Source organism: Rutidosis leptorrhynchoides, chromosome 2, assembly GCF_046630445.1.
Source record: "Rutidosis leptorrhynchoides isolate AG116_Rl617_1_P2 chromosome 2, CSIRO_AGI_Rlap_v1, whole genome shotgun sequence".
NCBI lineage: Eukaryota > Viridiplantae > Streptophyta > Magnoliopsida > Asterales > Asteraceae > Rutidosis > Rutidosis leptorrhynchoides.
In genome coordinates, this window is record NC_092334.1 from 484,120,105 (window position 1) to 484,136,867 (window position 16,763).

At 32.1% G+C, this 16,763-nt stretch overlaps 1 protein-coding gene and 1 non-coding gene across 3 annotated transcripts; both read right to left on the reverse strand.

Moving 5' to 3' along the window:
* Positions 1–2,190: 2,190 nt before the first annotated feature.
* LOC139895445 (U2 spliceosomal RNA) lies at positions 2,191–2,386 on the reverse strand. The gene has a single exon (XR_011775892.1). It is a non-coding gene; the product is annotated as a U2 spliceosomal RNA (small nuclear RNA).
* An 851-nt stretch (positions 2,387–3,237) lies between these two features.
* Positions 3,238–9,767, reverse strand: LOC139892648 (uncharacterized). Of its 2 annotated transcripts, none has more exons than XM_071875757.1 (16): positions 9,704–9,767; positions 8,393–8,705; positions 8,186–8,314; positions 7,591–7,798; positions 7,249–7,395; positions 6,481–6,555; positions 6,303–6,374; positions 5,590–5,661; positions 5,331–5,402; positions 5,131–5,202; positions 4,962–5,033; positions 4,593–4,664; positions 4,236–4,379; positions 4,076–4,147; positions 3,836–3,982; positions 3,238–3,709 (listed from the first exon to the last, which is right to left on the reverse strand). In XM_071875757.1, exons 2-16 carry the CDS (start codon positions 8,588–8,590, stop codon positions 3,525–3,527), a joined length of 1,737 nt encoding a protein of 578 aa, XP_071731858.1. In that variant the 5' UTR covers positions 8,591–8,705; positions 9,704–9,767; the 3' UTR covers positions 3,238–3,524. The 2 variants fall into 2 exon arrangements, with proteins under 2 accessions (XP_071731858.1, XP_071731859.1); XM_071875758.1 differs by having other exon boundaries at positions 9,675–9,761.
* Positions 9,768–16,763: the final 6,996 nt, after the last annotated feature.

The following is a 16,763-nucleotide window of genomic DNA, read 5'->3' on the forward strand; positions in this document are numbered from 1 at the left end:
ACAACTCAAACTATATATATTTTGGAATCAACCTCAACCCTGTATAGCTAACTCCAACATTCACATATAGAGTGTCTATGGTTGTTCCGAAATATATATAGATGTGTCGACATGATAGGTCGAAACATTGTATACGTGTCTATGGTATCTCAAGATTACATAATATACAATACAAGTTGATTAAGTTATGGTTGGAATAGATTTGTTACCAATTTTCACGTAGCTAAAATGAGAAAAATTATCCAATCTTGTTTTACCCATAACTTCTTCATTTTAAATCCGTTTTGAGTGAATCAAATTGCTATGGTTTCATATTGAACTCTATTTTATGAATCTAAACAAAAAAAGTATAGGTTTCTAGTCAGAAAAATAAGTTACAAGTCGTTTTTGTAAAGGTAGTCATTTCAGTCGAAAGAACGACGTCTAGATGACCATTTTAGAAAACATACTTCCACTTTGAGTTTAACCATAATTTTTGGATATAGTTTCATGTTCATAATAAAAATCATTTTCTCAGAATAACAACTTTTAAATCAAAGTTTATCATAGTTTTTAATTAACTAACCCAAAACAGCCCGCGGTGTTACTACGACGGCGTAAATCCGGTTTTACGGTGTTTTTCGTGTTTCCAGGTTTTAAATCATTAAGTTAGCATATCATATAGATATAGAACATGTGTTTAGTTGATTTTAAAAGTCAAGTTAGAAGGATTAACTTTTGTTTGCGAACAAGTTTAGAATTAACTAAACTATGTTCTAGTGATTACAAGTTTAAACCTTCGAATAAGATAGCTTTATATGTATGAATCGAATGATGTTATGAACATCATTACTACCTTAAGTTCCTTGGATGAACCTACTGGAAAAGAGAAAAATGGATCTAGCTTCAATGGATCCTTGGATGGCTCAAAGTTCTTGAAGCAAAATCATGACACGAAAACAAGTTCAAGTAAGATCATCACTTGAAATAAGATTGTTATAGTTATAGAAATTGAACCAAAGTTTGAATATGATTATTACCTTGTATTAGAATGATAACCTACTGTAAGAAACAAAGATTTCTTGAGGTTGGATGATCACCTTACAAGATTGGAAGTGAGCTAGCAAACTTGAAAGTATTCTTGATTTTATGAAACTAGAACTTTTGGAATTTATGAAGAACACTTAGAACTTGAAGATAGAACTTGAGAGAGTTCAATTAGATGAAGAAAATTGAAGAATGAAAGTGTTTGTAGGTGTTTTTGGTCGTTGGTGTATGGATTAGATATAAAGGATATGTAATTTTGTTTTCATGTAAATAAGTCATGAATGATTACTCATATTTTTGTAATCTTATGAGATATTTCATGCTAGTTGCCAAATGATGGTTCCCACATGTGTTAGGTGACTCACATGAGCTGTTAAGAGCTGATCATTGGAGTGTATATACCAATAGTACATACATCTAAAAGCTGTGTATTGTACGAGTACGAATACGGGTGCATACGAGTAGAATTGTTGATGAAACTGAACGAGAATGTAATTGTAAGCATTTTTGTTAAGTAGAAGTATTTTGATAAGTGTATTGAAGTCTTTCAAAAGTGTATAAATACATATTAAAACACTACATGTATATACATTTTAACTGAGTCGTTAAGTCATCGTTAGTCGTTACATGTAAGTGTTGTTTTGAAACCTTTAGGTTAACGATCTTGTTAAATGTTGTTAACCCAATGTTTATAATATCAAAAGAGATTTTAAATTATTATATTATCATGATATTATGATGTACGAATATCTCTTAATATGATATATATACATTAAATGTCGTTACAACGATAAACGTTACATATATGTCTCGTTTCAAAATCATTAAGTTAGTAGTCTTGTTTTTACATATGTAGTTCATTGTTAATATAATTAATGATATGTTTACTTATCATAATATCATGTTAACTATATATATAACCATATATATGTCATCATATAATTTTTTTACAAGTTTTAACGTTCGTGAATCACCGGTCAACTTGGGTGGTCAATTGTCTATATGAAACCTATTTCAATTAATCAAGTCTTAACAAGTTTGATTGCTTAACATGTTGGAAACATTTAATCATGTAAACATCAATCTCAATTAATATATATAAACATGGAAAAGTTCGGGTCACTACACGTTAAGCAGACTGAGAAAATTTAATACTAAGAATTGGAGGGGTGAGCCGGGCCAAGGCAGTAGTGCAACACCAAAGCGACTCGCAAAGACCCCAATAGCAAGCTACCGTGATAGGTCTTTCCCCATAAAAAATAAAATTAATATCGAGTGAGCCGATGGCTCACATATCAGATATTAAACTGATAAGAACAGATACTACACTTGATCTTAGCCAAAAGGCCGAGAAAGGTATGCTTTCTTTCATATCAGGCCTTAGTTTTTATAGGCAGCATTCTATTACTTTCTTTATTCTGTTGGGCGATGTGGGATGTAACTGAATTAAACTTTTTTTGCTGACTATATTCTTTCTGCATTGTGTATCTATCAACCATCAACCATCTCTGTTATTTCAAAACGTTGATGTTCAACTTCAGATCCTAAAAACTCCAAGTGATTTATAACAATAAAATCATAAGACATAGCTCAAGATTGATCCGTTCACAAAAATATCAATAGTTTATATCTTGAATTTGCTTTCAAATCATAATCGTAAGTAGAATGAGTTTGCCTTTTTTGTTGCAGATAAAAGTAGTAGGCTGCAACCAAGAATTTTGGTTGCAAGCTTATAATTTAGATTATGATTAGTTCTAATCTATACGTTAAGACACTCCGATTCGTTACCTACGCATTTTAAAAGTTTGGGGCAGAGGTTTTCAAACTTATTTGATAGCGTAAGCCTATGTTTTCATCTATGATCCCTTTATATTATATTCGATGAGAAATCAAAATTTTTTAATGAGCATTTCATTTTCATCTATAATAATTCCTTTATATTCGATAGCCTAAGCCAATGCATTCTGATATTAGTTTTATGTCTGTATTTTATGTATCTTATCTTTGGTAATTAAAACAATCTTATACCAATTTGTTTGTTTTGCGACAATATATTGTTTAAACGACGTCCGATTCTAGGTGAAACGTGAACAAGCTAGAACTATTGCGTTAAGTTGTTAACCAACAAGAAACTATGAAACTAGGGCCACCTTTTACAGGTACAACATGCAAAGAGATGATGGCAGTTAAATAAGCAGCAATACACCCAAATATAAAATAGACCAATCTATTAATATAAATCCCACTACAATCTTGCAGCTGATAGATATGGATAACCTTAAGCAGACAAGCTTTATTTACACTGTTCGTTCGACTAGAACCACATGATCATTTAAAAAAAAAAAAAAAGGTTAAAGAGACTCACCAAGGGTGTTCGTCTTGATGAAATCTACGAACCAAGAAACAATTCCATACGAAAGGTAAAGAAACTAACGACAGTTCTATCGACTTCCCACTTATATATACAAAAAGTCCTGAAGTTATTGGTCTTCTTCAAGCTACTCAGGACGAATGTTTATCAGATTCGGAAGGTCCTTTTCCTGAAGTTTCTTTATATCATTTGCAGTCACTTTTGTGGACTCTAAGCTCAGTGATTTCAACTTCTTCAGTGGCTTTAGATACTGCAATCCTGTACTGGTTACTCTGGAATTCGATAAGTTCAATGAGACCAACTCTGTCAAACCTGCACCCAAAGTGACCCAGATCAAGTTTACTGCAAGATTGATCACTTACGTTTGACCCAGTCGAGACAAAGTCAAAATCGTGGATATAACATATAAAAACACTGCATTTATCCGTTTTTAATTACCGGCAATAAACTCGAGTGATGCATCTGTTAGGCGGTTGTTTTGTGATAGATTCAACAGCACCAGAGAGCGAAGATCCTTGATATTCTTCACACCGTCGTTCGTTAATCCTCCACCGCAGATTTCCAAAGACTGGAGATTTGTTAAATCTACATGAAAAAGTGTCAATATGAAGCAGGTTCTTTATTGAACATCGAATCAAAATCAGATACTGGTTATTGTAAGAGTTGAGCTAAGCATACTTCGAAGATAATTAGTTCCAACATCTGTTATTTTAGCACAAAAGAGATCAAGATGAGTCAACCCAGTCAAACCTACATCCAAAAGATAAGACCTTTTTATAGCAGAAAGAATATAAGACGTGAGAGTAACGTCTTTCGGTAATTAAGACCGTGCCCTTACGTGTAAGAGCAGCGAGTCCGGTATCTGTAATTTGGCGACAATCCAAATTAAGTGATCTAAGATTTGACAACTTAGATAGATATCCCAAACCTCCATCGGTGATACCAGTGAATGAGAGATTTAAGCTCTCGAGATACATCAACCCTGCAAAAAACAATTAAGACACAATCCATAAAATGCTGAGAATAGTTTATAAGGAATGAAATAACTAAATAGAAACACGTGCTTAAATAACATCATGATCATGATAAACATGTTTCTCGAGCATTAGAAGTTGCTAACTTTATACGCCAATATATTATATAACGTAATTATATTATTGATTGCATATAAAACGGATGCCTTAAAGTGTTTAACCTGATAGATTATGTAGACCATCACTTCCAACTTCTGTATCAGACAGCTCCAAGCATTTCAAGCGATGAAGGCCTGTTCTTCAAACACAAGTCAAAACTATATGTATAAGCATCTTTATACAACCCCGGTACGCATAAACAATGCAAATAAAAAGACCAATGGAATAACTGATACTGCATTAGACACGTAGCAAAGTCACCCATAGTGACCCAAACTTACGAGGAATACACCGACATGTATTTGTAGTATTTGTGTCCAAATGTTACGTTAGCTTGGACATACTGATGACATGCAGAAAATAGTATACTAAACTAAAGTAGGAGAAAGATGGCATACAAAAATATTATACACAAGGAAAAAAAAAGAAACCTGATAGGTGAACCAGCCCATTATCCCGAATAACACATGAATCCAGGTTCAAGCTTTCCAAATTTATCAAACCTGCATCAAGCATTAATAATGATATATAGATATATAGATTTATATGAGCTTAATTTTCAAGTAATCTACATAGTAGATAAAGTAATTTTCAAGTAACCTTTCAGATGTACCAAAACATCATCCGAAATATCATTGAACCCCAAGTTGAGCACTTTTAAAGACTTTAGCCCTGAAAGCGTCAAGAAAAATGATGTTATTTGACTACCATTTTCCTGAACAAGAAAAAGAACACCATATAGAATTAAACTATACTTGTCAGCACAAGGATGCAAGGAAAAGGGACCATAGAAGACATACCCGAAAACTTATCACACCCGCTACTTGTCATATTACATCTGCTTAAATTCAAATAAAGCAGGCTTACAATATCTGCATAAAGATGTCTTCATGAGATTATGAAATAAACTAAAATAACTACACAAGTAAATAACAATACTATGTAACAGAGAAATAGGCAATTATAGTGAATTGAACAACTACTTCCTTACATTCTACAAGACAACAAAATAGAAATCAAGAATAGCAGAAACAAGTTGTATCAAACAACAATATGGACCTGATAATGAATCCAAACATGCTGCAGTAACAGGGCATCGCTCCATATTCAGATATGCAAGCTTGTGTAATCCTGAAAAATGTGCATACTATCTTAGATATCAATCTACAACGATAATATTTCACTCGACACTCAAGTGAACAAACTCGACGAGTCTCGCACTGGAAAATCAAAAAAATTGACTAAAACAACTCATGGCAGAGCCAAATTAAATGTGATAAAGGCCTCAGATGCATTCAATACCAAAAAAACATGTTCAAATTTGGAATCATCTGATATAGAATAGAATGTCTATATGTCATCACTTATTAGTGGAAGATGAGAAAGAAGAATTTCTTGTATCATGGAAGACATCATATAAATGTGAATTTAGCCAATAACCACATGATGCAAGACAATAAGAAGCTCAAAGGTTAACGTATACATCATCTCCAAAACCGTGAATCTTGATACTGAACTGATTATAATTTGAAATTACTTATCCTGGAACCTTTTTTGTCTATCTTCGAAAAATAAGAAGGATAAATAACAAGTTTTCACCCAAAATGATGGCACACATGGTGAAAAAATGATAGATATGAAACAGGTCTTAATTTGGCTGCTCATGGCATGTCTAGCATCTAAACATCTATGGTAAATGTAGGTCAAACCATGCCAACAACTGGAAGTTTCCTATTAAAAATAGAAAATTCAAATTGAAAAAGTGGCATAACCTTTCAAAAATGTGACTCCATGATCGGTCACCTTGCTAGACGCAAGTTGCAGCTCTTTCAAGTTTGTTAACTCTGGAACATAAAATATCGAGAATAATCAGCATAATAAGGATCTATATAGAGTTACATGGTCATAACAAGTTCCCTTCGCCATAACAAGCTGCCGAAGGCGAGTTACCTGAGAGAGGCTCCATATCAGTATCAGTAATGCAATTGCAACAGTTAAGGTTGAGTGCCTGAAGCTTAGATAAACCTGCCAAACAGAACGCATTTAGGGCTTCATGGTTGCAATATTCAGTAATCACCAACTCATTATCTGTATGCATTATGCTGATATACATTCCGCCATTCAGTATCTTCTGAAAATGTTAAATGTTCAAGTTCTATGACCAATTATCAGTTAAAGCTACACTAACATGGAATTTTAAGAGTTACATTGGGGCCAAGTGAATAAGTGATCAACTTTAAGTGAATTGACTAACGTAATTAACATCAATCGTTTCTTCCTCGAGCTTATTGCCTTGTCTTTTTAATTAATCCCTAGCGTTCACCAACCCAGAACATCACACAGTTCTTACTTACGAATATCCAAATAAGAAAGCTACGGTCACTGAATCTCGACCCTTAAAAAAAGACGACAATGCCACAGGCTTTTCTGCTACCAACATCAGTCCCACACCAACATTTTAATTATACAACACTATTTTTTGTATCATCCAACAATGACATTTCAGCAAGTTAAATACATGCCGAGCCTTTTTGTTGATAGATAATACGGAGTAATTTTTATCATCTACATATCAATCATTAAAGGCATTTTATTACGATCATGGTTGCAACTTCAGAAGAGTCGGGAAAACTTATATGTTTACTTTAAAAATAAATTATGTAAATTCATCTATTTAATGACAACGCATCTATAAAAATCTAAATGAACAAAATGTACCTTTTAAATGTACAAGACCACCATGGATCCATGGACATCTTTCCAAGTCCAGATTTAACAAGTTGACCAAACCAGAAAGTAAACTCATCCCATTGGCAGTAATATTGTTGTTCCTTTTAAGACTCAAAGTGGTCAAGTTTGAAAGACCTGGATGGAAAAGCAGATATTTTGATCATGAGAAAAGATAAGACATGGATGTGCCATTACACCATAATGGCCTTAGTTTTCATGTTTTGGGACAATGCACTTAAGTGCTTATCGTATGGTTAAAATGAATATCATGATAAAAACCCATTACATTCCGTAGTGATAAGCATAATAGCCTCAAAAAAAGAAAATTACCACTAATAATATCAAGCCCCTTATCTGAAATCTGGTCACAGAAACTAAAGTTCAAGGCCTGAATATTCTCAGAGTCTTTAATATGAACCAAACCACAATCACTAACATCTGAACCAGAAATATCTGCTGAAAGTAAAGATGATCCCTGTGAAGAGATGACCTCCATCCAACTATCATCAACTCCAGGATATTCACACAAATCGATATCCTTCAAAATAAAGTAGAGACATTCATGCATTAGCACTAAACTAATGCAATGCAACAAGTTGCCGATACAGATATACAGAGTGTTGGAAACGACGTCCGTCGCGACACCCGTTGCCAAATGCAGGAAAAGGTCGGGTCAACGCCGGTCAAAAGTAAAAATTCGGTTAAAAGTTGGTCAAAAGTCGGTCAAATCGTTACTTTTTTTGTATTATATTAACGATAATAGCGATTATAATTACAAACTGGTCAACAAAGATTTTTTGGCTTTATATTAACGTAGTCAACGTCCATCTCGACCGTCTTGACGTTTTAAGGTCCCGAGTATCTCGACCCCGTTTTGCGTATTTTTCAACCTTGGATATACACCAAGCTACTAATTACTGCATACCTGCAGAGCACAACCTCGAAAACCCTCGAGATTAGTCCCGATAAGGCGTTGAGAATAGATCAATTCATTAAATATCAGCTGGCTGATATCTCTTGGAAGCATAGAGAAGGTATCATACTGATCAATTCGCTGTTCACAACAAAACAAGAATTAGTATAAAGTATCCTAATGCGACCCAATGGCAAATCTTCAAATGGAATAACATACTTCGCAGATTTTATAAATGCAGAGTTCCATGAGAGACGGGCACATCGCCTTTCCCTCTTTATTATCAACATATGCTCGATTAAAAGAGGCTCCCAGCCATTTCGAGCTCCCATTTCTAGAGTATCTTCTAGAAATTCCTCTAAATACACCATCTTCGTTGACGTGTTGGCCTCGTTTTCTAGAACATGCTCCCCCCATATATCTATTTAACCCTTAAATCTGAATAAATAGATAAATATGAAACTATACTATCTGTCAGAGCTGATCGAATTCATATAACCTTCAGGTACAACCCATTTCGAATAGTGTTAATCTGCAAGTGAAAGATGAACTGATTTTAATGAAATATTCACTAAATTTATTTTCCTTATGTTTGAATATTACGAGTATTAAATTATTAACTAGCACCATCGCGCTACACTAACATGTATCAGTGCTCTGAAGTTCACAATAACACATCACAACTCACATAATCAGGGGAGAAAGTAGTGTAGGCCGGGGGCAGATGCCGCCAGTCAATTTCAAATTTTTAGTACAAAAATTTTGGACTTTTTCATTTTGCAATGCATTTTTTTCTTGCCCAAAAGTTTCCAAATTTTGCCACAAAAAACCTCCATATTTTGCCCAAAAGTCTTCAGATTTTGCCCAAAAGCCTCCTTTTTTTTCCCCAAAAACAGTTGCTACGCTTTTAAAAAAATTTCACCACCAATAAAAAAATTTCTGACTGCACATAATAGTCCAATGCAAAAACCTAACCGAAACCATCCCTTCAGAGTAATAGTCCTTCACATTTTACATTATTGATATTGATAATATACTCCAGTATAACTCATTGTAAGTTTCATAAAACAAAACTCCAAAACAAACATATTCTAATATGTACTTAAAACAAACCAAGTAAACCTTAAAAACAAAACTAAACAAACACACATACTTATACTATCAGAAATTCAGCATAAAGCATAACTATCATCATCACCATACAATAGAAAGTTACTACCAAATCACTGATAGATAACTACAAGATCACTATACTTTAACTGATCAGTAAATTACATTTTGCAAATTCGTACCAATAGTTATGCAAAACTGAAACCAAAAAGTCGTAATCAAATAAGGAACTGATCCGTTTTCTTCAGAAAATCAAGCCAAATGATTCACCGATATATAAGTGATATCGATTGTGATGGTATAAATTAACGAAATTTAACAAAATATCTAACATAGAAATAAATAAATAAATAAATAAACAGATTGAATGAATGATTACTAATTTACTAACAATAATTAATTTGAGGTAGAAGGAACAACCGATCATTTGATTTCCGACGGTCAGTTTAATAGGTTTTCCGGTGTGCGAGCGTCTGTTTGATTTAGATAAAAAGATAATTAAAAAAGGAAGGTTTATCACACACAATGAATAAGGTTGCTGACGAGGCAGCACACGAGCCACGGATGATGGACACGTGGAGGTTCGAAGTGGTTTTCTTTTGTACTAGTGAAAGGAGCATGGGGCCCATTTAAAAGCAGGTCGGTTGACTGGGTTCCATTTTCCTTTGCTTTATCCTTTGGCTCCAAGTCTCCAACCGTATTTATCTACTGGTGCCCACTATCTTCGCATATGTTGGTAGCGAACAAAAACTTCAAACTTCATCATCATTTAGAGTGTGCATTTTTTATTTTTTATTTTTTATTTTTATAACCCGTGGTGGTGCTTGCATAAGCACATGTGTCAGCGAGTGAAGTGTTTTTTTTTTTTTTTTAGGTAAAGGAGTAACCAGCAAAAATGTAAAAAAAAAATTACAATTAAAATTAAAATATATATTAATATTAATAAATTAATAAATTAATTAAATAATAAATTTTAAAAGAAGCACGAATTGATCTTAGAAACGTGCCTTTAAGTCGAACCAAACCAAAACTACTACTACTAACCCGCCGAACACAATAATGAACATCAAACACCCTAAAAAGACCAAACGTGTTATGGGATTTTTTTAATCAGACTTCATCTTCCTCATTAGAATTGAATCCTTCCATTTGATAAACATGATCTTCAATGTAGTCGTAAAGTGTGTTTATAACATATGTATGCATTATGCATATATTTTTTTCAAGAACATGAAACACAAACACCGAAATTTTTTATACTTCTAATATTTGAACAAATGTAAACTTAACACTATTAACAAATATTCTTTCTAATATTTGTTCATATTTTTTTATCGTTACGAATACAATATGCGCACTTGAATTTGCATCTTTATAGATATTATGGCCTACTTTTCAGTCTGTTTTTGACTAGGTAAACATAAACCATGGAAATATGAAATAAAGAAGAAAAAAGAGTAATACCTATTGAAAAGCTATATGAAAGCAACGTCGATAATGCAGAGTATCATTTAACGACTTTTGATCTTGCATGTGAGACATGGAATAATCTATACTGCAATTGTTAACAATCTACCGAGTGCAAAGTAACATTTAAATTGCAGCGTCACGCGAAACGGATCATTTTCTAGTTAATATAATTACACTGATTATTACGAGTAATTAATATAATAAATTTATATTAGAAAAGAGAATCAAATAAAATTTTCATTACTCTAGTTATTGGAGAAGGAAATATTGTTATTTGTTTATTTAAATAAAAATTAACTAGTGAAATGACCCGTGAAATCACGAGTTTATTTAAACAAAACAGTTTAATAATATGTTTAAAGTATTAAATAATGGAGTACTAATACGAATAATTTAAGATGCTCATAACATAATACATTATAAGTTTGTTTCATTGAACTTTTTAGTCTTAATCTTTGTAGCACCTCTTTTTAAATTACATTCTTTGTTCTTTATTTTCTAATCTATATCTATACTAATACTATTAAATTGTTAACTTGATGACATCATCTTAAACAATATTAAATCACTTTAAACTTCTAAAAGGACACATGTCATATCCACAAAATTAATTCAAATATTTTCTCGGCTTTTTTCACCTAAAACTACACAACACTCGAACTATCTCCTCCAATTACTCCTTATCAAACTATTTTTTGAAGCACGCCTCATCAATATCAAGAATTTAGAAAATTTTACTCTTTTCAAATTGATTGAATAGACTTTTTTTCGGATCGAACTACTGCTTATTTATATTTTTCTTATCTATACTATACTATTAAATTGCTAACTCGATGACATCATCTTAAACAATATTAAATCACTTTAAACTTCTAAAAGGACACATGTCATATACACATAATTTCTTATGATGTCATAATTAAATAAATAAAAATATATTTTTTGTATATAGTAACAAAATTAATTCAAATATTTTCTCGGCTTTTTCCACCTAGAACTACACAACACTCGGACTATCTCCTCCAATTACTCCTTATCAAACTATTTTTGAAGCACGCCTCATCAATGTCAAGAATTTAGAAAATTTTACTCTTTTCAAATTGATTGAATAGACTTTTTTTCGGATCGAACTACTGCTTATTTATATTTTTCTTATGAGGGTTTTGATTCTCAAATTAGGGTTTAATGTTTTTATAATATCCAAATACCGTTCATGTTGATTTTTAGGTTAAAGCAGATAGTGAAGATGGAAGATTTAAGCTTCTTGGAAGTGCGAAAGACTTGCCTACAATTGGAGATTAGAATGGTACTTCTTATTAGTTACAATACAATACAATATTTGTGATGTAAAGGAGCTGAGCGTGACAGGTTCAAAATCATCTATCGTGAGCTCTTTGCTCATCAATTGAGGTATCACCCAGGTAGGTAGGTGTTGGATGGTTACCAAATTTCAGTTTTTGTAGATATCATTTGTGATGGTCAGTACCTTTTTGATGATCTTTAGTATATGTACTATCCTCTAATATCATCAAGAAGTTAAGCTATAATGTGAAAAGAAAGATGAACCAATTATTCTTCATCAATGACCATTTATTTGTTGTTATTTTTATCGGTGCTACAAAAGGAGGCATGTTGAAGGAACTGTGAACTGCAATCCATCAACTTAAGGAGCGTTGCTTATACTTTGCATCAAAATGGTAAAACATAAACCTTTAAACAGAACCATATTTTGTATGTTTATTTTCTATATTTCAAAACCCCCTAGAAATTCAAGCTACATTAATATATTTGCGTACTTACATGTATATATGAACAGGGCATCAGAACAATTAGAAGGAAACAAGCTGTAGATCCCGAACTTTTATCTCCTTATAAAGTTGTTTTTTAATTGCTTTGCATACAAAAAATATAAAAGAGATGCTCATGCTTTGTGATAGTGTTTTACTCATGTCCACCAGTTTTCAATTATATACTAAATGTTGATGATATTTGATGTGATTTGTTCTAAATAGTTAGTTAATTTGTTTCTTTATTTGGTTAAAGATGTAATTACTCATATGCATTTGGTAATTGAACACTTAAATGTAAAAAATGCCAAATTAGGATGGTGGATTGGATTGGGTTCTGATGTCAAAACAAGTATTCTTTGAACGCTAATAAAACTGCCCAACTTGATTTTGGTTGGGTTAGGTTACCTCATATCATCAAATTTATTTGGTGCAATTCTACTTGGATTAGTTTAAATGTCCATTTGATTGTTTAATTGTCTACTTGGTTTATTAGTGAATTGGTCATGTATATCAATATTGATACCAAAGTGGACACTAAATTGCCCTTTGTCAATAATGATACCAACTGTTTGTATATGTGCTTATTGTTTAAATTTATTTGTAAATCAATCTATATATTATAAACCTGGTTCTTTGTGATCATGGATACTAGAGTTGTCACATGCATAAGTTTGATACTAGGATACGGTTGGGATCTGGGGGTCAAAATGGGTCAAAAATGATTACTATGGGTACATTTTTACCCTATTAATGTTAAAGTTAATAGGAGCTATACTGAGGCATGTTTCATGTATTTGGAAATGTATATAGATATAGATTCTAGAAAAGGTGAAATGAAGGTTTGTAAAGGGCATGGAGACTATTTGGGTTTTAAAGTAATGTACAATCAAGAAATCTTAATGTATGTGAGTTTTCGGCATGCATAAGTCTAGGTCTCTGAGAAGTTATTTGGTGTGAAATTATCCAAGTTCAAATCTCTCTATCAAGCAAAAATCAATATAACGTTTATATATATTAAACTACTTAGTAGGTTGTAGGCATTTTAAGTTTACCTCTGTTTTATATAGATTTTTGTGTATGTTTGAATTTGACATCTCCTTAAAAAGGTTCTTCTCATATTATTTTGTTTAAATAATATGTTACATTTAAATACTAACTAATAGTAATTTCAGGGATGAAAATGTGCTTCAGTGGAGCTAATATGATGATGTGGTTTATTTTGAAGTTGAAATTTTTATCTTTGGTTATGAGTTGATATTTATTCTGAAGGGGTCATTTATATATATATACATATATGTTGTGAAGTTCAAATTAACCAAATTTCATATATGATTGCATAAATTAAATATGATAATATCAATTTATGTAGAAGAAATTATATATTTCATTTTAAAAAAACCCGTGAATTCACGGGTCTTTTAACTAGTGAACAATATACTTGATTTTTTAGACCATGTTGAAAGAATAGTTTACTATAACTAAATGTGTAATTAAGTAAAGCAAAAACATAATAATTAATTAACTATACCAAGTTACCAAGCTACATTAGATGTGTAATTGAGTGAAGCAAAAAAGTTAATCATTAATTAACTATACCAAGTTACCAAGCTACATTAGATACATTTTTCATAATCAAATATTTAATCAAGAATTGCCAAAAATCTAGTTAGCAATAAATTACTTATTGAAAGATCCATGTAGATGTAAGTATAAAATTTCAAACGACATGCTGAAAAGAAGAAAAAAACACACACATCCAAATGATACTAAAGCAATGTAGGATCAAGGCTTCTCAAATTTCACTTCGACCAATATCTTCTTAGTTAATGGATTCACATGCACACCGTCCTTATCAAATTACTCACTTGCACCGTCCTTATCAAGTTACTCAATTGCACGGCAAGCCAGATTCACACGCGTTTTCTTTATTCTATGTCTTCACCTACATGAGTGTGTCAAGTAAAATTAAGTGACAGTTAAAGTTAGAAAGAAAAAAAAAAAACAAATTTAACTCAAAGTAAACTCAAGCTACATAGTACTTGCTATTTGACTATGTACATGCATTAATAGACCATTAGTAGATATTTTCAACAGTCTATGTACATGCCTTATAGTCTATTTGAACGATTAGTTCATGGAGCATTCATCTTATCTAGCATCGGGTGCACCACATGAAGAAAACGGTGCATACAACCTAACTAAGGTAGATTTGAGACCTTTGTAACCCATTTTCTTATAAAACGGGTCAAAAGGGAATGTTTTGGGTTGGAATGGTGTGAGGTGTGCTTATTAAGCAGACAACCTCCTAATTTATATTCTTTATGTGAAACAAATAACTATAAAAGAACTTGAAAAAATAGATGTTAAACTAATAATATAAAAAACCACATCTAATAGATAAAATGAAGATGCTTCAAAACTTACCAGGATGTTCTGTGCCTCTTTCAGCTTTGTTCATGAAATCTATGTAGCAGTCATGTCCCCAACTAAAGTCAAGTTGGTGTCTTATCTTCCTTTAGCTGCAAGTACATTTTGATGTAAAAAAGGCAAGCGTTAGGCGGTCACTAAAATGGCAAGCGTTAGACATGTAACCTCTGCTGCGTTTAAGACCACCCTCCAATATAGACTTTAGATTCTTCCTATATGTATCATGTACACAAACTGGACATCACAGCAATTAAGTGGACTTATAATCAGTAACTTCTCTGAACCCGTGATATTCAAACCATAAAATCACGAATTAACAAAGAAAGAATCTCATATAGCACTTTCCAAATTAAAAACTCACCTTACATGAGAGAAATGCATTTCAAATTTACAGGCTAACAACATAAACTAAAAATAAAAGATACATATCAAAATATAAAAAATGTTACCTTCAACAAAATAAAACACATAATACTGTGAAGCACCCCCACCAAAAATGTCAACAAAAACATGAAGAAAAAAAAAACCACATTAGACACACCATCACTGACAAAAGACACAACTACAAAATCTGAAAAACAGACAACCTCACAAAAAAGTTAACAAATATAACAGTCCACATAACTATATTAACTTGTCAAGTGTATTACACGAACATCAGATAAGCTATCCACATAGCTACATTAACTTGACAAAACTGCCTATTAAACTAAAAAACACACCTTGACTTGTCATACATCAAATTAGACTTCATGCATACTTTGAAATCTTTCTTAAAATTGCAAACTTGCCGAACTTGTTTGTACCTCCATAATATATAATAAAACGTTACCACAAGTTCTATTTTCTGCATTTTTTACCATATAAACTAACCAATTACTTCATTTGTATTAAAAGAGATTATTTTGACCAAGAACATCACCTATTAAGGAGTTTGATTGATCTGCAACTAAAAGCAAATATTGTTAGTCTAAGAAGTGAAAGGATCAACAAATGACTCACTATATCAAAGTCTTAATAGTCGGTGCCTAGAACCAATCACCAAAACTGCACAAATTACCAAAAATTACACAAATTTATAAATTATACTATAATTAGAATCCAAAACCTGCACAAAAGAGTTACACATTCATTTCAGGGGAAGTCCAATTATTTAAGTCTTAAAAACTCAAACAGTTAAAAAAAAGGTTTAGGCTTTTTTTGTATAGACATTTCATCAAATAGTTAGTGTGCATTACGTTACATTCAATATATAAAAAAGTCATTGTTTCAGCCCCACTCATTCTATACCCTGTAAACATATTTGAAGAAGATTTAAAAATTTATTGACTAATATTCCGACTTACAAACAACTTTTGAAGGGAAAATCATATACAAAAGTATAGATCAAGAAGTTTCGTTGTTTAAGTGTTGTAGCAGTCCATTTGGTAGCTACCTCTGCGCACCCACTATGATCACATGCTGGTGTGCTTGTTTTGTAACAACATTCGAAATAGATAGATTATGATTTCGATCTGCTGCAAATAAATTGCTGCATACTCAACTGATGTAAATAAAAAGCAGCAGACGTGCAAAACCCTAACACCCAAATCAGTATCAATATTAAAGATTCAATCTTAAGTCAAAAATTTCAACAAATGATAATCAAAATATATGTAGAACAATGAAAGATTGGCCATACCTTAAGTCAAAACAATTCAGGTGCCGATTGGTTGTTGATGGCTTCAGAAATTCAAATTTAAACATTATCAATTTAGCTCATGACCATAATATTCATTGCATACAAACAATTA